This window comes from Camelus bactrianus, chromosome 24 (assembly GCF_048773025.1).
Source record: "Camelus bactrianus isolate YW-2024 breed Bactrian camel chromosome 24, ASM4877302v1, whole genome shotgun sequence".
NCBI classification, from domain to species: domain Eukaryota; kingdom Metazoa; phylum Chordata; class Mammalia; order Artiodactyla; family Camelidae; genus Camelus; species Camelus bactrianus.
The window spans coordinates 16,684,849-16,711,774 of record NC_133562.1 but is presented as its reverse complement, the minus strand read 5'-3'; the positions used below and the strand labels follow the sequence as shown (position 1 = coordinate 16,711,774).

Here is a 26,926-nt window from a genome sequence, read left to right as displayed (position 1 = left end):
GATATCTGTGTATTCTTATAAACCCAGCAACCAAATCACTCACCTTCTAAATTTAAAAAGGAAAAACAGCTTTTGAAAAAAAAAATTAAATAGGGAGTGAAGGAAGGAATGAAAAATCATCTCTGGTCTCACCATCTAGAGAAAACCACTGTTAATATTCTAGCATATACCTTTTTTTTTTTTTAAATTTAACAGAGCATGATTCCCTTTCCAGATTATTAAATATTCTCTACTGACATTTTTAATGGCCTTCTGATTTTTATATCACGCTTAGCAACTTTCCCAAACCAAGATTACATAAATATTCATGTGCATTTTCTTTAAGTACTTTTATGGTCTCAAGTTTCACATTTACATTCTGAATCCATGTGGAATTTATTTTGGTCTGTGATGTAAAGGATGGTTCTAATTTTAGTTATTCCAAATGTTAGTGGAAATGTCATTTTTGGCTCCCCAGCATTTGGACACCTTCCCTTCTGGGTTGATGCAACAGGGCCCTGCCTCCCACCACGGTACGAAGGTGGGCAGACATCCCTTTCCCCACCCCCAGCAGTAAAGATACAGGCCTGTGACCGAGGCTCTGCCTGTGGATGCTCCTGCCTGGGTCTCAGAATCTTCACAGAGTGACTGAACCACGCAAGGACCATTCGAATTTGGTCATGGTGTCAGTGGTGGGATCTCACGTCCCATAGCAGCTTCAGCAGCACGGCAGCATCCTAACCATCCTCTCCAGTGGCTCGAGGGGGGCCCTATTCCTAGCTTCTTAGCATCTCTTGGTTGCTGGCATCTTCTGAACTTGGATTCCCACTGCCTCTGAGCTGCCCAATATCCCTTCTGTAAACGTGTCTCTGCTTAAACATGCCAGAATTATTTTCTGCGATTTTCAACCCCAAATACGGACTGAGAAAGTTAGCTACGTGTTGAACACCACCATTTCATAAATAATCTGTAGTTTTCCCACTGAGGAATCACTCTGTTTACTATCTATGACTTCCCTAATACATGCAATTGAGGTTGCTTTTTAGACTTGAATTTCTTTCTTTTTGCGGGGGTAGGGGTCTGTCCCCATGACAGTTTCACATTCTTTATTACTGAAATACTATAATACTACTATCTGTAGAATAATTTCTCCTTTCTTTTTCCTCAGATTTTCTTAAATGTTGGCATGCATTTAATTCTTCCTGTTATATTCTTGAATTTGTCATTCATGGCATATAGAAAACAATTTTCTTTAAAAATTAGTCATTTATTTACTATGTAATAACAGAACTTTACTGAGATATAATTCACATACCATAAAGTTCAATCTTTTAAAGTATACAGTTCAGTGATTTTTAATAGAGTCACAGAATCATGCATCCATCAGCACTAATTCCAGAGGAATCAGATTACCTCCAATTAGAGGAATTAGATTAGAATTAGGAATTAGAGGACTTTTCATCACCCCCCAACCCAAACCTACACCCATTAGAAGTCGCTCTAGATTCTCTTCTTTCCTCAAGCCCTGGTAACCGCTAGTCTATCTTGTCTATGGATTTGCCTTTTCTGAACATTTCATATAAATGCAATCATATAATACATGGTGTTTGTGTCTGGTTTCACTCATTTAGCAAAATCTTTCCAAGGTTCAGCCATGTTGTGGCATGGACCAGAACTTTATATTCCTTTTTATGGCTGAGTAATACTCCATTGTATGAAAACACCACATTTTATTGATCCACTCTGCAGTCAACAAACATTTGGGTTGTTTTCACTTTGGGGCTATTATGAGCAATGCTGCTACAAATATTCACGTACAAGATTTTGTGTGAGCATTTGTTTTCAGTCCTCTTGGGAAACACCTAGGAGTTGAATATGGTATCTCTGTGTTTAACATTTTGAGGAACTGCCAAACTGTTTTCCAAAGCAAGTGCACCATATAACATTTCCACCAGCAATGTATGAGGGTTCCAATTTCTCCACATCTTCACCAATGCTCACTGTCTTTTCGGTTCTAGCCATCCTACTGGGTGTAAACTTTGATTTGATTTCCCTAGGCTAATGATGTAGAACATCTTTTTCATATGCTTTTTGGCCATTTGTGTATCTCCCTTGGAGACATATGTATGCAAATACTTTGCCCATTTTTAAATTGGGTTAAATGCCTTTTTACTGTGAGTTGTTAAGAGTTCTTTCTACATTTCAGATATAAATCTCTTATCAGATATCTGATTTGTAAGTATTTCTTCCCATTTCTGTGGACTTTTTCTTGATGGTATTTTTTGAAGCACAAAATTTTAATAAACTACAATTTATTTTTTCTTTTGTTACTTGGCTTTTGTCTTATCTAAAAAAATCACTACTTAATCTAAATGCATAATAATTTACACATACCTTTCTTCTAAAAGTTGTATTTTTAATTCTTACATTTAGGGCAATGACCCATTTTCAATTATTTCTTGTATATGGTGTGAGGTTTGGGTTCAAACTTCATTATTTTACATGTGACCATTCAGTTGTCCCAGCAGTATCTAATTATTTTGGCACTGTTGTTGGAATCAATTAAGTATACATATATGGCTTTATTTCTTGACTCTCAGTTCTGTCCCATGTCTACATCTAGTAGCACACTGTGTCTTGATTACTGCAGGGTTGTGGTCAGTTTTGAAATCAAAAGTAGAAGTCCTCCAACTTTGTTCTTCCTTTTCAAGATTGTTTCAGCTATTCTGAGTCCCATGCAGTTATCTATTAATCTTAGAATCAGCTCGTCAATTTGTGTAAAAAGGTGGCTAAGATTTGATAGGGACTGAATTGAATCTGGAGTTTAACTTGGGGTACTGTCATCTTAACAGTATTAAGTTTTCTAATCCACTACCATGAGATGTCTTTCTGCTTATTTACATTCCTCCAATGATATTTTAAAGTTTTTAGTATATAAGCCTTACACTTATTGGTTAGATTTACTGCTTAACTCACTTATTAGTTAAAGTAGTTTTTTTTGTTGTTGTTGTTGGTTTCTCAGGGGTTTTTTTACATACAAGATCATGACATCTGCAAACAGAGATAGTTTTCCTTCTTCCTTTCCACACTGAATGCCTCATTTTGTTTTCTTGCCCAACTGCCCTGGCTAGAACCTCTAGTACAATGTTGAATAGAAGTGCTGGGAATGAGCATCCTGTCTTGTTCCTGGTCTTCGGGGGAAAGCATCTAATTAATCACTGCTGAGGATGATACTAGCTACAGGCTTTTCATAGACAGCATTATCAGAATGAGGAAGTTCCCCTCCAGTCCTGGTGTTTTTATCATGAAAGGGTATTGGATTTTGTCAAATGCTTTTTTTTTACATCCACTGAGATTATCATGGGGCTTTTGTCCTTTATTCTATTACTGCGGTGTATTACACTGGTGCTTTTCCTATGTTACGACAACCTTGTATTAATCCCATTTGATCATGGTGTATAATCCTTTTTATATGTTGTTGGATTTATTCCACTGGTATTTCGCTGAGGATTTCTGAGTCTATATTCATAAGGGATACTGGTCTATAGTTATCTTATGTCATCTTTGTTTGGTTTTGCTATCAAAGTAATACTTGATCTCATGGAATGAGCTGGGAAGTGTTCCCCCCTCTTTTACTTTCTGGGAGAGTTTGTAAAGGATTGGTGTTAATTTTTTGTTAAATATTTGGTAGAATTCACCATTAAGTCTCCTGGGCCTGGGCTTTTCTTTGTGAAATTAAAAAAAAAATACTTATTTAATTTCTTGTTATATAGGTCTATTCAGAACTTCTATTTTTAAGTTTTAGTAGTTTATATTTTTCTAGGTGTTCAATTTCATCTAGATTGCTGAAAACTACTGATTTTTAAACATTTATTTTTATTGTTATACAGTTATTACTCATGCATTCTAATAAATTTTCAGTTACTTCTCTTTGGTTTTCTAGGGAGAAATCAATGCATAAAATGCATCTGTTGTACCATATATACATAAGGAATATAAAAGATAGATATCAATCATCTTTTTAATTACCATGGAGAGCATAAAATGTTTTCCTCCTTTGATTAACATGATCAATCACTGTCATTGATTTCCTAACGTTGAATCACCTTTGCATTCCTGGACTAAGTCTTACTTGGTTTTCACTACAGTGCTGGTTTAGATTCACAAACTTGTAAGTTAGACTGTGTGCAACATTTTTTGTGTACTTTTGTCTTATTTTCTTATGGTTCTTTTAAATTTAAAAAATAAATTAAAAATATGGGACACCTTCCATATTTTTTTGAGGGTCTAAAAGCTTGAGCACTAAAGTTAAATAAAAAAAAAAGATTCAGTTAGAATCCAAACTGCACCATTTGCTACCTATGTCCTGGGCTTTCCACACCTTCCCCATGCATTTCAGAGCCATGTGAGCATCAAATAAGCTGATTTTTTTCCCCAATAAATAATGAAGAAAGGGTAGATCACATTAGTATTTCCAGTAAGTGACTGTATGATCATTTAGGTATAAAATCGTATGTCGTATTTTCTAGAATCAAAGGAGCCCCTGAGAATTTTTAAGAAATATCTTATTGACTTTGGGAACTATGTTAAAGATCATCTGTTTCTTGTTGCCTCCAGGTATGTCCATTTGGGCATTTTCAACTTCTGTTCCCCAAATCTCTAGTGCTTAAAAGAGACATCGTGAAAAGGATAACTTGACACTAACTGCTGCTACTAAGAACATCATCAGGAGTTTTTGTTGGGGCAGGAAACCACACTCAGGCCTCAGCTGAACAAGGCTGCTGCGTTCGGATTCCCATCAAAGGCTGACCCTCCACGTGTATTCTGGATCTCACCTCTTCTCACCTTCTCGTTGATTTCACCCCTGCAACTATCCTCACAGTCTCTTGCAATGGCACTTTCTCTCTGTACAGACTATTTTTAATGTGTGCAAACAGGCTCTAATATCATTTGACTTTGACGAAATAAGAAAAAACAAACTTCCTTAATTCCACATGACCCGTTCGCTACTGTGCCATGTATCTCCTCCTGTGCACAGCAAAACTTGCCAAAACTGTCTCTGTTTCTACTGTTTCAACCACCATTCAGGCCAATTCAAATTGTCTTTCAGTCTCACCATGTTCTGGTCAAGGCCATCAGTAGTTTCTGTTCCTGAATTTAACAGTCACTTTTCTCTCTCTTTTCTTTTCTTTCTCCCTTTTTTTTTTTTTTTTTTTTTTTTTTTGGTGGGGAGAGATAATTAGATTTGTTTATTTACTTATGCTTAGAGGAGGTACTGGGGATTGAACCCAGGACCTTGTGCATGCTAAGCTAATGCTCTACAACTTGAGCTATATACATCCTCTCCCCCAACAGTCACTTTTCTTTTTTCATCCAACTCAACCTCTGAATAGTATTTGGCTGTGATGACCACTCCTTTCTTCTTGAAATTCTGTATTTTATTCCTTAAGTAGACAAAATGGGTACCAACTAACTTGAAAATTCAGGAATCACTGCCATTGCCCTGGAAGTCTGGCCAGCCGCAAATCAGAATGCTCCTCATTAGCAGGTGTACAGATTTTGGGGTCATTTCATTAATCTTACAATCATGTGGCCTGCGTTGTGCACAGATCCCATTTTCATCAAACTGTTCCAAGGTTACCATTATCTAGATCATGAACCACCCCTCTTGCTAAGGATACTACAGGGGTTCCTGTGAAACCACTGCAAAGTCCAAACTCCTTCCCTCGCCTGCAGTGTCCTGTGCCCAGGCCTCTGTCCACCTCTCCCTGGCCTCATTTCCCCTTAGGAAGCTCCTGTCACACGGTCTTCCTTGTTACCTCATTTGCCACCTGCTATTTAGATCGGGGCGCCGCATCACCTCCTCAGAGAGGCACTCCCAACCATGCCATCTAAAGTGACCCTCCGGTCACTCCATGTTCTGTGTCTGCTGACTGTTGGTTTGTGGTTGACACCCATCCTCCTCAAGAGAGTTTGCACCTAATCTATCTTGGTCCCCTTTGTACCCAAGCCCAGAACACAGGACCTGGCACAGTGTGGGCTTCAAAAAGTAGCTGGTTAATGAACTAAGCTCTCAGGGTGTAGCAGTTGAACCACAAACCAAACCAAACCACCTGGTAAATAATAAAATTCTAACATTACCTAAGTCCCAAATAAGAGGCACTGCCAGAAGAGTTGCTCTGTCTTCTCTTAAGAATTAATGGGGTATATGTACATTAAAAGCAAAACAAAACCAAAACCTAACCAAAACAGAGCCACTCTGGGTATCAGTCTACAGAAAAGTGAAAGATAAGCTTCAAAAGGCTAAATATTAGATATCATACCAAGGCAAAAGCAATCCAAGAGATTACTTGTGATGGACTATGCTGTAAGCCTGTCCGCGCAAGGTGCTACTGAAGGCCAACAAGGTGCTGGAAATTATCCGCAAATCAGTAGAAAAAAGGGAGACATTCTGTCTGTGTGTAGTGCCGTGCGTGGCCCACACCAATAGCCTTGAGAGTGGTTTCAGCTGTTCTATATCCAAAGCAACATTATGGAGCTGAAAGTTTGGGGACAGAAATCCAAAATGCACAGATGGTGCACTGGATGAAGGCAGAACCAAAAATGAATATCTGTACGAAAAAGATCAGAGGATATATGATTTAAGTCACTGAAATCATGAAAAGCATGAGAAGATATAGTCTCAGTTTCACCAGACCGCAGGACTTCAATAGCAGAATATCAAGGAAAACTGACATTTTAAAAAGGAAATTTTCAGATAAAAAGGACATATGATTTAATAATAACGAATTTATGGATTATATTATGCCAAGAAATATGAGAAATGAACATACCTACCATTTGTGTAAAATCTGTTAAAGCTCTCATATCTATTTTTAACATTCTGAAACCCACAGTGGAAAGTCCTTTTAATTATCAACACTCTATTTTACAGATTTGGGAATAAGGCTCAGAAAGTCATTCAGCTAATAAGTAACAAAAGTGGGATTTACACTCCGTTCTAAAAATTTTTCTCTTCTTCTCTATGCTGCTTCTAGGAATTAAACAATTTTAAAGGTTCAAAGAGTTCAGAAAATTTTCTAGATGAAAATTCTGTAAGGAGTCACACAGGAAACTTCAAGAGAACATGTGAACCTTTCAGACTGACGGGAGGGGCGTCAGACCAGTTCCTATTCATAGCAGACTCCTGGGCTGGACAGACAGCTCATTGATCTGCCCTAATATCACGATTTTATATGAGTATATATACTCATAATACATATACATATAGTGTACATATGTGTAAATAAATTCAGGAATTTTGTCTCTACATAATAGCTCATTGCTGACAAGATCTCACAGTACCTGCCACAGACTCTGTAGAGAAGACATCAAGCTATTTTGGGTTCTGCCACGAACAGCTCCTCAAAACTGCCCACCTGATTTTCTCACAGAAATGTCTGTGTCACTGCGGTATTTAGTTACAACTTTCCACCTTCCCACACTCTTACCTGGTACTGACGAAGAGTCAGAAGAGTGACAACTGCTATCTACTGGACATATCTATGTAATTATATCTTTTAAAAAAAAAAAACCTTAAGTATAGTCAGTTTACAATGTGTCAATCAATTATACCTTTTATTACAGAAATCATTACAGGTAATTGCTCTGTAAAAAAAAAAAAAAAAAAAGCTTATTCTCTCAAGCTAGTATCAATGGGGATGAGGGGAGGGGGCGAGGGTGGGGAGGATAAAGGACCAGACTGTTAGTCCTTGGATCTAAGCCTCAATCATCTTGAACAGTCTATGGCACGTCATCACACCCTTCTAAGCCAGAAGTATTCCTGTCTGCAAAATGTCCGATCTGGACAGATCTCTACACTCTAAAATTAGATGATTCTCTAATTTGTAGTCCTTCACCGACTTCTCTTTCAAGGGATACTTGATATTTCTGCTAATTAAGAGATGACAATGTGTTTCATCCTCATATGACTAAGACTTTCGCCAGCGTTCTCGCTTGCAGCCATTGCCGACGTTCGCGCGGTTGCTATGGGAGACGGAAGTGCACAGCCGCACCTGGAGGGGCGCTCCCGGGAGCAGCCGCTCACGCCCTCCCCAGATTCCAGTCCTGGGAATCCCATCTTCCAGGCGCTCCTTTTTGAGCTCCTGGTATTGATATTCTCAGCAACAAAACTGTATTTTCTGTCATCTTCAGCAACTGACTATTAAAGATCTTTCCTGGTAGAATATTGTTCTTACACAATGATCATTCCAGCTGTGTTTTCGCATTCAGTTCCGTCTTTCCTTGAACTGATCCCACGGCAGAGTGGCATCTGTTACCAAAGCTCAAGCCTCATGCTGAAGGCAGTGTTCCCCTTTGGGAAATCAAGGCTTCCTAACAAGAAAAGTGAGGCTTACGTATTTCCAGTACGTTAGCAGGAATCTTTCTACCTACGCAAACACGAGGCTTGAAGAGCTTCATGGCAACTGTGAAATAATGCTTTGGAATACTAACATTTTAAAGGAATTTAAAAATCCCCAACTTCAGCTGCATTTTTCTAATCCAACAAAAATAGGCTGAAATTAGCAGGAGCTATGTGCTGTTTTCATAGCATCTTTCACATTCCTGGCATGAACAGCAGCTTGATAGCTTCAGTTACCACAATATTGTTTCACTCTGAAAGCAGACTTAGGACACTGTCTACTTCACCTGCCCCGAGTCACAAATGCAAAAATAAAGATGCGGAATTGAGAAATCTGGTTTCCACGAGTTCAGAACACGTTCCTTGGAATTCCCACAGTCCTCAGCTGAGCTTCCCGCTCCTTCCCGCTGCTTGGAGTTATGTCAGAAAATTTTAATTCCTATTTTAAATAAGTCTCAAAGACAAATAGCTTTCAAACTGATTCCGTGAAGAGGAAACGGAGTAAGAACCAGCGGGAAGATTTCAACTCCCGCAGACACAGACAGAGAAGGCTTCTGTGAGTTATGCCGAGTGCTGAAAGCACCCCGTCCCTGCCCTTCTCCACAGCCAGAGGAAGCTGTCAAAGGACATTCTCATCTCGCTTTCTTTTATAGAAAAAGAAATAAGCCAGCAATCATTATTTCGGCAGATGGATTTCTAAGAGTATCAGCAGATATATTAAAAAGCCTTGTCAAACCACGTGGTTGGGCTCTCATCTGATACATGGCCTCAAGTTTTTACTCATTCATGTGGTGTAAAACCTTTGTCTGAATCTTATAAGGCTGCAGAAAATTGCAGTTAAAGATGTGAAAGTTCTCTGTTTGTGACCTGCCTGAACAATGTTAAAAGTGAGACCTGCCATACAGAAAACTGATCCGATATTAAGATCACTGTACCAAGTTGGTTTAAAAGTGCTTCTTCATCAAAAAATCATGGAAGAATGAGGACTGTTCTTTATCTTTTAATACGAAATTTCAACAGTAATAATCAAGGGCTATTTGGTATATAGATTCAGATTTAGGTACTCATTTTTTTTAAAGTAAATTTTTAGAGAAATAATTAGATTATAACAGGTAGAAATACATAATGCACAGAAGGGGACTGGTATTTTAAGAGTGGTATTTGTGAAAATAATTTTCATAGAAATTAACTGTAACTCTATCTGAGTTGAAAACTAGAATGCAAAGAATGCTAGAAAGTGTAACTGAACTATTTACAGTGGTTTTCATCAGCAAAATCATAATTACCCTGCAACTACAATCCTGCATTTGAATGTCTTTGGGAAAAATATAGAACTCCATATCTGCCTATTGATACAGGAAAAGATTCAACCAACTGAAACAAAGAAATGGAAGGTGCAAAATCACCTTGTAGTTTTGAAACATTTCTTTTCACCCGCTCACTGACAACCCAGAGCCGGGCACTTGGTTTCACTTTTAGTTTCTAACATCAGTGATTTCCTTTAAGGTAATGTGCTCACCAGATCTTACCAAAACAAGCTGTCTGACACACGCAGCTTAGTACAGTTAAGGTTTGGCTTCTACGTGGGAATCAGGAAGGAAGGAAGGGGGAGAGGGACTTGGAGCACAGGCAGGAATGGTGCGCGGGACAAAATGTCACTGGCTTGCAGGGAGTCTGATATTGAAACTGGCAGCAAGACTTCCAGAAGGCTGAAGTCCGAGAATAGAGCTGAAGTTAGAACTTTGCATCCAGGCAGAAGAGGAAAGGAGGCACAAAAAGCCTTTATTACGGATGAAAAACGTGTTAGAGAGGTACATATGAAACCCATTCTGAAGGGGTCAGTTTTCTCAGTAGGGTCATCAAAATAGAAAGTTCGTAACGCTGCACTACCAGAGGATACTGTGTGTTTTCACACATTTGTTTATATTACCTCCTCTACTTTAATGGACAAAAAGCGTTTTTTAAAAAATTACTGAAATCAAATGATTGACTACGTAAAAAGGCAAGATTTAAACTATGAAAAGCTTGAGGAGGAGGTAAGGATCTGAGAAGAGAGGACATTTCCTATTTAACTTCTGTGGTCATAGGCTAAAGAAATGCCTGTCTGTAGATGGCTAAGAGGTGTGTCACTTGGTTTATTAATCAATGAAAAACCAGTAATCCAACAAATAGTTAGGAGGAATATGATTTTACTCTTAAAGAACCCGAGGAATTTAGTTTTGAGAGACCCAGAGAAACACACATGGAAGAAACTAGCAAAAGTACAAAACAACTCTAACTGTTAAACTATATGATAGAGAGACAGAAATACAAAAGGAGTGAGTTCAAAAATTCTGCCTAGTAGACACCCACCAAGAGAGTAATCAATATCAAATAGATAAAGTCAAGTCGCACTTGCATGGTCCTTGCCTCATGGAGCATGATCTCTCATGTTGAAGCCATGGGTACTGAAGGACCCCAGGACTTTGGAGAGTTGTTGACGGGGACCAGGAAGCCTGCGGGGGAGGTGGCACTGGAGCTGGCCCTCAGAGGAGACATTCCAAGCAAAAATAGCGAATGACAGCATCTGGGGAAAGATGAGGTAGGGCAAACACAGGCTCTGGGTAGAGGAGTAATGGGGGCAGATGCTGGAAAGATGGGTTGCAGGCAGACTGCTCAAGGCTTTAAAAGCCAGCAAAAGCAGCAGCTTCGTTTAATTTGGTAGGTAGCAGAGAACCAGTGCTTGTTTCTGGGTGTAAGTGTCTTTAGAGGAGAATACCTAAATCGTGCCATTTTTTAAGTTCCGATTTTAAGAACCTATCTAATTTAGGGGCAAATGAGATTAAAAATAAGAAACCTAAAGCTTATAAAACTTTCCCCAGTTTCTCAGGGACTTTCTACTAAATCACTGCTCATATCATTGTATTAACAGTTTCACACGCCAGGGCACTGGGTGAACTCCTGGTATCGCAGCGGATGAGGCAGCTTTCAGTACAGTGTAAGATGCAGCGGAATGAACTGCCCAGCACAGACCTGCAGTCCATCTCGACACAATGCACCACTTGCTCAGGCTGCTTTTTCATGGGTGAAAGTCACTGGGACTGGGGACTGGGAGCTGCAGGGTTCTTCCCAGATCTAAGCCATGTCACCTGCTCTCCAAGGCTTGCAGGGAGGGCTCCTTCCTGACTGCCACTCCCCCTCCACTCCAGTCCACCAGCTCTCACCCGTATCAATACCAGTAACACCTCCCACTTTCCAGAGGTGAGCAGTCTCTTAGCCCCCAGTCCTGAGAAGAGGCCTAGGGGGCCAGAGGAAGCCCCCGGCCATTACAGAGGAACCACCACATACCATTCATACCAACTGCGATACCCAAGACAATATTTTTTTTATAATAAATTGCTTCTTGTATATTTCACAGGTTAATCCCAGAACATTTTGCTTTTCTAAGCACAATTCTAGTATGAGGAGGAACCCAAATTTGTATGAGGAATATGTAAGTATTTACTTCTGAGATTCAATCATATGACCACAGAAGTAGAAAAAAATTGAATTTAACTTTAATTAAAAAAAAAGCAGGAAAGGATTGTTTTTAAACACTGACTTTAAATACAATTATGTGTAATTTTAAAGCTGTCATACAAATTGTCACACGAATGTCATCTAAAAGAAGAGAAAAGTGGAGAAATGACCCTCCTTATGCAGCATGTTAACAGACACTGCAGGAAAGTGTGCTGTCATGAGTTCCACATTTCTATGCTTCTTATTGTCCAATAGTTTGGTCATAAAAGCTTATGAGTGTTAATACTTGGGTAAGAACAAACTCTTGCAAGGGAGGGGACAAAGAAAGAGGGGTAACTTGTAATCTGCCTGCATTACATAATGGTTACAGGGTGGAGGAAAACCAATCTGAGGAGTGTTAGTTTATTAAGAGCTGCCAAGCAATTCAATTAGTGTGTCCAGGTGTGTAATTCTAACATGACCAAACATTTCACAGTGACTTCTGACACTCCTTTTTTTTTTTTTTAAACAGTGTCTACATGTCTGATAAACTGTAAATTCAGGAAAAAATGAGTTAGAAAGAAAGATTTTCCTTTGAAGACCAGTAGAACTTGAAGATGCCTGGCTTGATCATCTTAGCTGTGTAGAAACTGCATGGCCTCCTAATGTTTCTACTGTTCAGAGCAGCGACCACCCACTAGTGTTAGAATGCCATCCGATGGTGACACAGGCCATGTGACACAGCTTCTGTCCAGGACCCCTGTTCCACCTCTGCTTCAAGGTGAAGCTGAGGAAAAGGAACTTGAATGTTCCGGATACAAATGTATCAAGGAGAACTTCAGCAAGTAAAGGAGTGGGCCCTTCCTAGGTGCAGCCTGCATTGCCTTCTGTATACAGTTGTATCCTCAGATCCCAGCCTGCCTTCCGACACATGGCAGGAACTCAACTGACCACCTGCTGACTTCAGCAATACATAAAGCGATAAGTAAGAGCATCAGCAAATATCTCAACAGTACCTTTACTCAAAATCTCTGGCTTTCTCTCCTCAGCTGGAATCTTATCCTAATTAAAAACCTAGGCTGGAGAGCATTTCAGTGAAACTCTATTTCATAAATATTTATTGGCCAGCCACTAAACTTGCATGGCTGCTTGGCCAGAGACCCAAGAAGCTTCTCTGGACCGAAATAATCTTCCTTTTCTTTGAATTCTACAGCGTTTATTACCTGAACCTTTACTGTCCCTCGTCCGCCACCTTGAATCCTAATTTATGTGTCAGTCTTCTGCATGCATGGACGTGCATAAAACCCTGCACCTCCCCTCTGCAGCCACTCTGTTCCCACTGCAAAATTAACCATTTGATTACAATGGCTACGTGAGCCCAGCCGCGGCTGGGCTTGCATTTTCATTAGCTGTCTCTCTTAGCCGATTGGTGGGAAGCTCTTTAACACTGGGGATGGCGTCTAATCCCTCCTCCTACTGTGACTGCAAGCCATTGGCAGCTCTAGAATTTCTCTACAGAAAAGGTTTAGGAGCTGCCGCCTGGCTGCAGCGGGCAAACTGATACGGTACTAAGGGGACAGAACTGGACGGGAGATGGACGACTATTCTTAAATGTTGCACTAGCCTGTCCCTTCATACAAGACTAAGAGAACATCAATTTCTCCTATTAAAAGAGTTGGAGAAGTACTGACAGAGGCTCTTAGCACAGCTACAGCAATACAGGTTTACTGAACTGAATTAAATACGTGGAAAACAGATTCTTTGATGCATAAATCCTCTGGGGGACCAAGCTTGTCACAACATTATTCTAGAAGATGTTCTTTTGTCTCAAGAGCATAGGAATAGAGCAGATGAGGATGCTGAGTCTTCTCAGCCAAGCTTATTAAAACAAGCCTGGGTTCAACGCGAGGAAAGGGCCACATTTGGGGGATTCAAATGGAAGATGGCGCACATGTGTGCCTGTGTGGGTCTCTAAGGAGGCATGGCTCTGGTTACTGTTCTGCTGGCCAGGGGTTCTTCTGAGAGGACCGAATAGCTGCAGGCGGCAAAATTTCAGAGCCACTTCGTCTGGCTTGGAAGACAAGGGAGTTCAGAGCAGGAGAGGGGGCAAGGAGAGCAGGCGGCAGGGTGGGGAGCCCCTCTCCCCACCCGCTCTCAGCAGGTGGGGGGGAGAAGAATCATGTTAAGACCAGGAGCAACTGCCTGTGTTTCTGTTAGTGTAAGACAGTTCTCGACGATGCGCCACCAGGTCACAGCATGTCATCAGTAGAATTACCAGACATGCCTTATTTCCTCAGTTAGTCATTAAAAGCGTGGGGATACGGACTTCTTTTCTAAGTCCTCTGTTCCTAGAGGGCTCCTGACAAATGGATACGGAAGAAATGAGCAGCACACACAGTGTGCCCTCCACCACATTCAGAGTGCACACACACACATACACAGGAGTGCACAGGGCTATGATCCAAGGAGGCCCCAGTTCTAGCATCAGCTGTGAACACTTGGCTTTTCTGGCTTTTTATCCTCTTATATGAAACAGGAATAAAAAAAGTCCTATTTGTCTTCTGCCTACGGTTGTGGTAAGAATTAAAATAAACAATAGACTTTTAAAAAGCACGATGAAAATGGTTAAGAATGGCACATACAAGTTGACGCCTTAGGACATCATTTTGCCCCTGAAATTTAAAACCAGGAATTACGTGGCTGGTTGAAATAATCGGAGCTACAAAAATGAATAGGATTGGCTGGGACTTTTTCAGATGTGAAATAGGAATCTCCAAAATGCACGCTTTCGATTCAAAGGGCAAAGAACTAGAGAGCAAAATGAGGTCCTTGGCCTCTCACTTACAGAGAAAGGGTATGACCACGTTCCGAAGATCCTCCAGTTTATCTGTCAAAAAACATTTGAGGGTTTCTCCAGTCCCTAAGTCTCTCCCCAGATAAACATATGAGATGCTTAAGTAATCACAAATTCATGTATAAAAGGAAATGACTATTTCCCTCCATTTCTACTCTTTCTGTTAAAGTCTTTAGATTTAATCTCAAGAGGAGAAAAGGAAAGGAAAAATGGCAATGTGAATACAGAATAATGTTTCCTAAGGAATATACCCATCACGTAAAGTAACTGACATCTTTAGGAAAATCAAATTAACTTACAGTATATTGGAACATACAGTTTTTTTTTTTCCCTGTTAAGATACTTGTTTACAGATCTTGCTGAATGATTTCAAAGTAAACACATCATCATCTGCTAAGCATCTTATCCTAAAGCAAGGACAAAATCAAGGAGAAGAGGCTCTAAAGGTCTTTGAAATTAGAATTGCAAATTACAAAACCCACCATGTCCTTGCGTTCCGGCCCTATGCTTCCCACACCCCTTCACGGAGATTTCTGGGGCCATGGAGTCAGGGCTACAGGCACAAAGCTAAGGAGTCAGTGCTGTGGATTCGAAGGTTCATTCCTTGGTCTAAGCCCCAGACTGTCATCGGCATCTCCTTCATCTCCTGGATCCACCCTGTGCTTCTTCTGATGACCTGCCCGTGGTACAACAGTTCTCATTTCTAGATTCACAACCATGGACCCAATGATGGTTTCTGAGCAGGAAAAGCCCAGCAGTCTTACTCACAGCAGACCAGAAGGAACAGAACCTGAACCCAAGGGGAAGTTGCATGATAAGGAGTTTATGAATTAGTGATGTACTTACCAAGAACCCTGGAGACTGCATTCATCTATGACATCTGGGAATCTTCCCAGATAAGAGAAAACAGAGATGAAAGTCTAGGATTTAATTAAGTGTACTTCTTTGTACAAATGCCTACAATTATTACATTTTGCGATTTTACTGAGAATTCTCAAAGGCAATCGTTATTCAAAATTTCTAGTAATATGTCATGCTTCACTCCTCTTAAGGCACTGCATTAAGTTCATTGTGATTACATGTTCCTTGATTTTTTTGGTTAGTGTATATAGGTGGATATACATATATCCAGGTGATTTGTTTTCCCTAACTGTTTTACTTCCCTTAGTTTACGGTGTTCATCACTACCTAGGAGGGACTCCAGTAGAAACAGTTAAGACCAGAAAGAACGCATCTGTAGGTCTGTCCCTCTGGAAAATACCACACGGAGTTGCCCGACACCCGTGCAGTTAGAGACCTGAGCAGTTTACCACTGAAGACTGACTTTATGGAACTGAAAATATTTGCTGTGTTTCTCCCAAAGAAATGAGCAAGTCTCTGGTTTCCTGAGACTATCCCAGATGTATGCACAGTTGCTTCAAACAAGTAGAGTAAAAACAATTTTCACATACTCATATGATGAGATCATGAGGAAAAAACTCTCCATTTCTCTTAGAGAAAACAACATGTTTCATGCATTTAAGGGCTGTACCTAATAAAACACATTATCCTTCGCTGCTCACCCCACGTGACTCAAGAGGGAGGACTTCTGAGCTGTTTCCCAAACTGTGACCATTCTAAGTCATCCAGGCAGCACCCGCCCCCTCCCGCAGAATCTGAAGGTGTTTCTCCAGATGCCCTGTGTCGCCCCCATCTCTCCATTGCAAGCTCAAAGCTCTTCCAGAACAGAACTTACCATGGTGTGCTCTCTGGTGCTTTACAGGACAGTGCCCTGCTGTCCGGAACTCTTAGAGGACAACGACTCCATCTTATTTATCCAGGTCCCCAGGGCCTGGTCCAAAGACGGGCTCAAAACGTGTGCGTCAAATAAAACGAAACTGATTATCAGCACTGAATACACGAATGAGACAGATGAAGATATGGTTGATTGCTTTCAGTATCAGTATGTATACGTGTGTGTGTATCAATACGTATGTCATCCATCTAGGGAAAATTTATAGGGGCAGTTTGATAAATGAAGGTGAATGCATACACTTTTCCCCACGATGCATGACATCTACTAGCATTACAAAATGCAGGAAACAAACAAACAAAAAAGTCCAGCAAAAACAAAAACACCAACTTACGCTATTTTTGGTAACAAAGTAACAAATAGATGTAAACACACCATTTAGAAGGAAAAACACTGTATTCCATACTGTGCTCAAAAAATAATCTCGCTTTCAACCCGCACTTAGTTGAGACAAGGAGTGTATTACCCACTGCAGCGGCTGAACCCGAGGCTGGACCTCCCCCGGACCCCTGCCCTTAGCCAGCTCACTTTTTGCCCCCTTGCTCTTTCATTATTTGGTTTGCTGAGACTCAGTAACTGATTTTAAAATTAACTTCAGCCAAATAAAGGGAGGGCAAAACTGTCAGCCAAAACCCCCAAAGCCCCACCTCTCTGCATAATACATCACAAATATAAATGTTCCATTATAATACAGTTCCATCTGCAACAACAGTAACACAATCCAAGATGACTTAGCTTTCTTAAGGCAAATAACAGCCTATGATTTTATAAAGCTAAGCAAGCTCTGGCACTAACAGACACTGACAGAATATCCTTACTTGGTTTCAGTTCAAGAGAGCCCAACAGGAGAAGGCGGACTAAATTTAGACTCTGCGCTGATTTCATCACTAACCTGTCCTCCTGACAGAGGTCCCTGCGGACAGAAGGAAGAAGGCACAGGGGACACCATACTGGGGGGTGGGGGGGATCAACCTATTTAAGACGCACAGATTGCAGCCCAAAACGGCCACAAAGACTGCACTGCTGGGCTCAGAACCCCTGTGCTGCAGGTCCCCGGCACGGCTGACAGCCACACGTCTGTGAACCCTGCGCTGTTACTGTAAAGTCCCGCCCCTTCCAGGACCCATCAAGGACTCAGAATTCTAAATGCGACTGCAGTACGACCAGCTGGATGCAGAAGCTTTCCTGGAAGAAGAAAACACCAAAAACCTGATCCAAGAAACAGCCTGAGACAATCTGTAGAAGCACAAAATGAAACTGAATCAAATCCTGATCATTTTTGTCTTTTTGTTTTTAATGCTAATCAAGAGGATACCTAAATTTTCCACTCTAAAAAATGGTTTAATTCAAACTAGATTTTATTCAAATACTAACACACTCAGGAAAATGACTGAGCAGTTAAGCAGGGCCGTGACAGTACAGGCAGAGCCGGCCTGACACGTGGACGGCATCTCAGCACCTGTAAGGAGTCGGGGGTTTGCTTGTCCCGAGGAGGGAGTGAGGAGGAGGAAAGGAACGTGGCGGAGAGAGGAAAGGGTGGTCTGCACTAGACTTTGGAGGCGTGGGAGGGTCACTCGCCAGGTGCTCGCTGGCCCAGTGCTGGCAGTGACCCAGCAGTGGCCCCAACAGCTCTGTTGCTTACATCCCAGAATAGGGGAGAGGCCTGAGACACAGAAAAACAGGTGTCAGAAGAAAGTTTCAAAGGAAATTTGTACATTAGAGGAGGGGGTGAGTGGTGAAGAGGAAAAGGAAAGATGCGTCCCTTCCCCTCCCATCAAACTCCCCGCCTCATTTCTCCTCATCTCTCTCCAGACCGTCCACTAGCTTTTCATCATCTCCAATATGGTACCTCGAGTTGCTAAAGCTGATTTATAAGAGATTCTTAGCATCATGCTGCCCATTCTCTCTCTCTTGAATACCTTATAAAATGTCTAGTAAACTGGTTTGAGCTGGTACTAAAGTAAAACCATACTGTGTCACCCCACAAAAAGCCCTGCAAATTTTATAAAGCAGTTGAACCAAAACATAAAATATTTTTAAGCCAAACCAATCTGGTATTTCAGGTGGTTCAATTCCCCACCCGAACGTGGGAAATCCACAAACATTTTTCATTTTCAAATCAAATGTCGAGGAGCCGTACACCACCACACTGCTACCGGCAGTATTCACGTCCACCGACAGCCTGTTCCTCATTCACACAGCCCCGTTTTTCACTTGAACCTTACAGGCTGCTGTTCACAAGAAATGAATGTAAACGAAATATGCATATGATTACATGACCCAGATTCCATGTTCAAAGAAAATTTCATAAGGTTACATCCTTGGGATAAAATAATAGGAGAAAAGAGTGAGTCATTTTCATAGTTTTGCAACTTACTGCAATGTGTTTCCAAGTGTTAAACCTTCTCACTCCATCTCTCCTTTAAAAAGCTTTTAAAATGCTTAGATGGAAACACATAAGATGTTATATAAAAGCAGAAAATTCTGCAGAAAAAGGAACACAAATGTGAGGCAGTCTGTCAGCTCTTAATGAGCTACAGAAAAGCTGATGTGAGTTCGATGATCAGCTGGAGGGAGATCTTGTGGCTGGAAATCAAGAAAGAAAGAGAACATAATGCAAATGGGGGAAAAATACCACAGGGGCACTGCCAGGAATGGAACATAAACCTTTAGGCAAAACAGTAAGGAACAATTTTATTCAATGAGGGAAAAAAAAATCAGGTGACTATGTGAAGGTATTTTGTGTATGTATTTTCCACGGCATACTACTAAAATAAAATCACACGTAGAAAACTAAAGGAATTAAAATAAGGGGGAGGATATAGGTCAGTGGTAGAGCACCTGCCTAGCATGCATGAGGTCCTGGGTTCAATTCCCAGTAGCTCCATTAAATAAATCAATAAATAAACCTAATTACCTCCTCCCCATTAAAAAAAACACTAAAAAATTTTTTTTAAATGAAAGTTGAAGAAAAAGATACCAGGCAAGAAACTGGACTGCCCATAAGTACAATGAGGATAAGCCACTTGGGTCCCCAATATCTGGTTTTGCTCTTACCCTCATAGCACTGTCCTAGCTGCCTTCAATGTCTTCAAGCACAAGGAAGGGTTTAAGTAAATAAATTCATAAATAAATAAAAAGATAGCACTTCCTGCTAAATGCCACTGCTGAAGACAAAAGTCACAGACTGAATTATGAATGAGGAAACTGTGCCAGATACATTTGGGACATCTTCGCTTCACTTTCAGTGGTCTGGGGTTTCTCTAAAAATGCACTGCAAGCTCTTGGTTTCAGGACATAAGCACTCGGGGTGCTTATTAGAAATGCAGATTTTAGTCTTCACACATCCAGAGATACTGATTTTGAAGGTCAAGGATCCCAAGATTCTGAATTTTTAAGCAGCTCCTCAGAAGACCATAAATGCATATGGTCTGTGGTTCACACTCCAAGGAAAACGACTGCCTGAAATAAAAGACCTGTTTCTCTACTACGGAGATTAACATTTTTTGTTTTTGAGCCAAAAAAACATATTTCAGAGCAGAAAGGAACCTTTAAATACACTTTATTCTTCTGAATCATCAACGTTGTAATCTTAGGTGGTAGCCAATGGGTAACTCTAATGGGAATTATCTGTTCGGTGGTGATAAAAACGGTTTCATCAAGCCACGTTGGACAGCAATGTAGCTACAGATGGCTGTAAAATGCTTCAAGGGGCCTGCACAAGAACCCTTCACAAGGGCTGCTTAAAACTGTGTTGAATTTTCCTTATGGGAAATCTGAAAGATCTGTAAAAAAATTATACATATATACATATATATATAAACACACAAGCACTTATCACCACTGTATCTAAAAATTCTAATTTGCTTCTCACTTCATTTGTCAGCAAAAACACCCCAAGTGCATTACGCAGGAAGCTCTTCATGGGCCCCTTAAACACTTAAGACCCATGACTGGGCATTTATTTTCTCTATGGCTTTCTTCCTTACCTCCTTCCTTTCTCTGTCTCTTCTTTTTGATAACCAACAGCATGACCCTTATCCACACGTACATTCGCCCACCTTGTGGGAAAGATAGACATTGTTGTCTTTGCCCCAGAGGAGCTGCAAATTGATTTTCATCCCTCCCAATATGAGCGTTTCTGAGGGAAGAGTAAGGGTCAGGCCCTGCAGAGAAAAGGACCCACGATTACAATATAAGGTGGCATCTGCTACAAGCAGCAAAGGGATTGCTAACAACAGAAAACTCTTTGATTTTTTTGTCTTCCTCCAGCAAACTAAAAATAAAATATTAGGGAGCTCCAGAACGCATAGCAAGAACAGCACCATAAAATCTGAGTGGAGATTTGCGGCTGACAAAGATGCAGCAAGGGTTGATCCTGACAGTCACTGTTGGAGCAACACGCCAGCAACACAGACGTGGAGAAATCGCAGTCTAAGCTGGCTGTTCTCTGCGTGTACTGAACGGCAAAGAACTGGTCACTAGCATCCATTGCTGGCCTCACAGATCACAGGACTTATGTTCCAGCACAGAGAGGGTGGGTGAGGCAGTGCCTAGGTTCTGGCCAACCTCACCATCTTCCTCATGAGAAAATGATCACGGGGGCAAAGGTGCCACTGGCAGTCTGTCCACTAGTCTGTTCTGATGCAGTCCACACGTGGAGAAGGGAGGGTGTACTCAGAACTGGTGGGCGCTGGACTCCGGCATATCTGACAGTGACACATGGGGGCTTCCCAAATTCTGACGGCACGGCATAAACTCTTTCTCTACGTGACCCAGTGGGAAAGACAGGAGAACGTCCTGCTGCTGCCCCAACACCACCGCACCAGCCACAACTGATGACTCCTTTGTAGCCTATCATGTCTCATGGGACTTCACATGAGTACATCTCAGCAACATTTTCTAGTTTCTAATACCTAGTTCCTAATTCTAATTTCAGGTCAGAGCCAGAAGCAGAGAGGAAACCTCTTACCACCTAGTTCACAAGAAGAAAGGACTTCCAGTTCCCCGATAAATACTCCAACCTAACAACAAACTACCCTACTAGTGATGTGTTCTTACAATAAGCCCCTACTTTATCACTGAAGTCAAAACAAATTTTTAAACCAGTTTAGTTCAATGTGGATTCCCTACAGACCTACTTTATACCAAGGAGGGGGCCTTCCGAGACATTCGACAAAGGATGAAACACAGTCCTGTCCTTAAGGACTCTGGGTACCTTCAGGGCAGTAAGAGCTGGACCTTCTGACTCAGCGTAGCAAACATTTTTCTGGAAGGATGGGCACAGCATTCCAGGAACACTGCGGAGCCTGGGAGATCTGGGGACCCCTTTGGAGGGGGTGACAACTGAGTTACATTTTTAAGTCTGAATGACATTTTACTGCAAATGGAAAGACTGAGAAAGACCTCAGCAAAGGGAGCATGAAAAACAGCTATGGGGTGCAAAAGGGGAGTCTTTAGGGAACAAAGAGCATTTTGTGGGATTGAGGCACAGGGGAGAGCGATGTGGACGATGAAATTGAGGGGCTGGGTTGCAGCTAGAACAGAAGGGACTTTATCAGCCACACAGAAGCGTGAGTTTTATCCTGTGGGAAGCACAGTGTGGAGCCCTGAGGGGTTTTTAAGGAAGGGTGCTGCCAGACCCAAACTACATTTTAGGGGGAGATGTGTGGAGGCTGACAGGGGGCGACAGAGAGGCTGGAAGACCAGTCAGAAGGCATTTCAGAGCTTAAACAAGACCATTCATGACCCGTGTCGGAAAGGCTCCATGCTCTTAGATGGCCATCACTTCTCCCATGTGTTCTTTAGTTCTGAGTTTCCCCCTTTTAATTCTATATCAATACTGATATCTATTTTTTCCTACCCAAAACACACCATCTGTGGTTCACAAAATCACATTCCACATGCTGGAGAGTCAACGTGTAGGTAAACGCTTAAAAGAATCTCTTACCTGAACAGAGCTGCTCCACTTTTGTGTAGTTTAAAGATACTATGTCATTAACCCATGCGATGATGTCATGTCTGCTCATAGTCTCTTGGGTTATCGAGGTAGAATACACGTTGACCGCCATTCCCCAACTAGAAAAACAAACAAACAAACAAGTTAATGAAACTACAAGGAAGAAATGCACTCAGAAATCTGCAAGACGTCTCTTCCAGGTCTGGATTTCTGGCAGAAGAACTCAAAGGCATGTCGAAGTCCTGCTCTGGCTAAGCCCTTTCCCTTCCCTTTTCCTCTACATATTTGCTGTAATATGGTTAAATCTCATATACTGTTCACATTGTATCATTTTCTCTCTCCCTCAACTTGACTCAAATATTTTTCAGGTCCTGAGATCTCACCTCTCCTGTAACTTAGTGTCTCACTTTTGTCCTTAAATCTACGTGTGGTATGAAAAAGTGATCAGGTCTCTAAACAGTACACACTGGAGAAGACTCTTCGTTTTACACACGATTTCTTAATACTTTTTACCACAAGTCCTTGCAGACGGCACCTCCCCTAGTCTGCTCATCTCTGGACCTGTAAACGGCAGCTCCACTGACTCCAGTGGCTCAGCTTAAAGACACCATCACCGTTCTTGCCTCCTCTCTTTTTCTTGCCGCATCCATTCCACCAGCTAATCCTACTGGCTTGACCGTCAAAGTATTTTCAGAGACCGCTATCCTGATCCAAACCTGTGTCAGCACCCCTGGGCATTTTGCAACAGTCGGTCTGTGGGTCTCCTGCTTGGCCCCCTGGCCCCCACCACCTACTCTCAGCACAGCAGCCACAATGATCCTATTGGCAGAAATCAGATCCTCTACTTCTTGGTTCAAAACCCTCCAATGGCAGCTCATCTGAGTGCAAGCCGGAGTTCTCACCGCGCTTCACAAGGCCTTATGTATCCTATCCTTCCAGACCTTCTCCCACCGCCCTCCCCGTCACTGCACTCCATCACCACCAGCCTCCTGCCTCTCTTGGAATCTTCAAGCCCACTCTCGCCACTGCTGTGACTTCAGCCAAGACCACCTCACCAAGGAGGCCTCCTCCTCATTATCTCCTTAATCCTTTTCTCTCCACAGACAGGACACACGCTCCATGGGGACAGGGATTTCGTTCGTTTTAGTCTCTGTATATTCCTGGTGCCCAGTCCAGTTCCAGACATAAAATAACAAAAATATAAAATGTTGACTGCAGGACTGTGCTTTTTTCCCCACAGAAGGGAAGCATGGCAGGAGGTGAGTTAGGAACATTGTTTACCAGCTTTAGAGAAACGGAAATTCACTCTAGAGACAGGTTACATACACATTTCATTAGAAGAACAATCCTCGCAAATGCTAACCACTATATATAAAAATAGATTAAAGACAAAGTTCTTCTGTATAGCACAGGGAACTATATTCAATACCTTGTAATAACCTTTAATGAAAAAGAATATGAAAATGGATATACGTGTGTGTATATATATGCGTGACTGGGACATTACGCTGTACACCAGAAACTGACACACTGTAACTGACTATACTTCAATAAACCAAACAAAAAACAAACAAAAAAAGTTTCGTATAAATTTATGCACATGCATTACTCTCTAATAAATACAAATTAAAACAACAACAAAAAAGAAAAAAGGAAAAAACCTTCACCTAACAGTCTCCATTCCTCAAAGCTTTGGACAAAGCCTTGAAAAACAAAGTATCTGGATAATTTGGAAGTGCCACCTGACTGCATGAGTCTTCCCTTCACCTGTGAATGTTAAGATACTTCTGCCCATTTCATGACACCTACTGTTTTCCCCCAGCTTTTCGCTGGAGGGGCATACACCGGCCACCAGTAACAGATAAGGTTTGTTTTGTTTAAAGCACTTTGATAGCTAATTGGTTTCCTTTTTTAATGAATAAAACCTTTTTAGGGCAGCTTTAGGTTCACAGCAAAATTGAGTGGAAACTACAGAGGCTTCTCATTTACACTCCTGCCCCCGCCCTGGAAACAGACAACCTCCCCACCATCCACATCCCCCACCAGCTGGTACATTTGTTACAACCCATGAACCTGCATTGAGGCATTATCATCACCCAAATGCCACAGTTTACATCAGGCTCACTCTTGGGGTTGTACATTCGTGGGCTGAGACCAACCTCCGATGACCTGTATCCACCACTGTAGTATCATACAGGAGAGTTTCACTGTCCGAAGAATCCTCTGTGCTCTCCTGATTTATCTTTCCCTTTTACCAGCTCCATAGTTTTACCTTTTCCAGAATGTCACATAGTTGGAACCCTACAGTACACAGCCCTTTCATACTGGCTTCTTTCAATTCATAATGTGCATTTAAGGTTCCTCTGTGTCTCTCTCTTTTTTTTTTTTCTTTCTGCTTTTGTATATATATATTTTTTATTGAATACAGTTTACAATGTTGTGTCAATTTCTGGTGCACAGCACAATGCTTCAGTCATACATCAACATACATATATTCGTTTTCATATTCTTTTTCTCCGTAAGTTACTACAAAATACCATATGATATCACTTATTTGTGGAGTCTAAATAGAAAGACAAACGAACCTCCGTGTCTTTTTATGGCTTAAGAACTCATTTCTTTTCAGCGCTGAATAATATTGCACTGTCTGAATGTACCACTCACCTACTGAAGGATATCTTGGTTGCTTCCAAGTTTTGGCAATTATAAAGAAAGCCACTATAAGTATCCAGGTGCAGGTTTTTGTAAGTTTTCACTTATTTGGGTAAAATACCAAAGAGCACAACTGACAAGGTCGTATGGGAAGAGTATGTTTAATTTTATAAGAAACTGTCAAACTGTCCTCCAAGTGGCTGCACCATTTTGCATTCCCAATACACAGCAATGAATAGAAGTTCCTACTGCTCCATAAAAAATTTTTCATATTATTAATATTAAATAATATTTTATACTTAAACCTGGTTGAAACTTTGTTTTTACTAATTTTTTGCAACGTACCATACATAATTTTATATAAAATGTGTGTGCCTAAACTTTATATACATAAAAACTTTCATTCTGAAAGTTTTTTGATACATGCAAAAGGAGAACAGAGTAACAGACTAATTGTGTTTACTTCTTGGTTTCAACATTTATCTACACTCGGCCAATCTTGTTTCATTTATACTCCCATCAACACTCCTGTCCATCCACCAAGCCAGATTATTTTAATGTAAATGCTAAGCATCGTATCATCTCACCTGTAAGTATTTTAGCGTGTGTCTCTAAAAGACAAGGACATTAAAAAAGACAAGAAAACAAAACTGCAATAGCATCATCACACCTAACAGTAAAAATTTCTCAATATCGAACATGCACTGTAATTTTGTTTCAGTTTGAATCTGGATTGAAATAAGGTTCATACACTGTGATTCTTCAATGTGTACTTTCTTTTATCTATAGGTTTCGTCTCCATTTCTAATAGGTCCCTTGCATTTTAAAAAATTTGTTGAAGGAATGGGTTGCTTGTCTTGTAGAATTTCCACAATCTGGAATTTGCTCACTGCATCCCACTGGCATGTTTCAACATACTCTTCTGTCCCCTCTATTCCTATAAACTGGTAACAGGACCTGGAAGCTTGATCTGATTCAAGTTCTAATAGGGGAGAGGGGACAAGACTACTTTGTGCAGTGTCTGAACTTCCATCAGGAGACACGTACTATCTGACTGACTCCTTCTGTGATAGTACTAGCCACTGACGGTATTTGCCTAGACCCAACAATCCTTTAGAGACTTCAAAGTGATATTCATTCTTGATTTATTAGCTAGAATAATTCCACAAGGAGATATTTCCCCTCTGAGATACTGATCATATAAGAAAAGCAGGATCGCTGCCCGATTCTTTCCCTTAATTTACCAGTTTTCAAAATGAGGTAAGCTCTCGAACAGTCTCCAAACATGACCAATGAGGTTTTTATTTTTAAAGTATAATTACGAACTCATGGATTCAAATATACTTGACATGTTTCAATCCAGTGCAATTTATATCTTTATTCAAACTGGCTTTGAGTTTTTTTGTTTGTTTGTTTTTTGTTTTTGTTTTTGGCTTTGAGTTATTTTGACAAGATCCTGGTGGTCCAGGACAACTTCCTTGCTTCCTGGTATGACAAAATGCGTCAGGCTTAACTTGTACACTTGCTACTTAGACCTAAAACCAGTCACTTCTCCAACGGTTCCTTACTCCTTTAGTAACAAATGGTATTTAGAGATAAAATAATATTTTTAAGCACAACTACATAAATGAAGACTGTGTTTATTTATAAATAAGTATGAAAATAAATACCTACCCATCCCCAGTCGCACTCTCATCTCTAAATTCTCTTCCCCTGAAGATCTGAAAAAATTCACGGAATTGGCATCCCAGATAATGTAACCAAAATTACTGCTTTTCCACGACATTATTAAAAGGCTTTTGATTTTGGGGT

General features: G+C 40.9%; 1 protein-coding gene across 3 annotated transcripts in view; it reads right to left on the bottom strand.

The window, feature by feature from the left end:
• The window catches only part of MAPRE2 (microtubule associated protein RP/EB family member 2), a 137,450-nt gene that overhangs the window by 37,956 nt on the left and 72,568 nt on the right, over positions 1-26,926 (bottom strand). For all 3 annotated transcript variants that reach the window (XM_010947189.3, XM_010947188.3, XM_010947187.3), the window contains one exon: positions 22,454-22,581. In XM_010947189.3, the coding sequence (XP_010945491.1) occupies positions 22,454-22,574 (121 nt within the window). In that variant the 5' untranslated portion in view covers positions 22,575-22,581. The remainder of the gene's footprint in view (positions 1-22,453; positions 22,582-26,926) is intronic.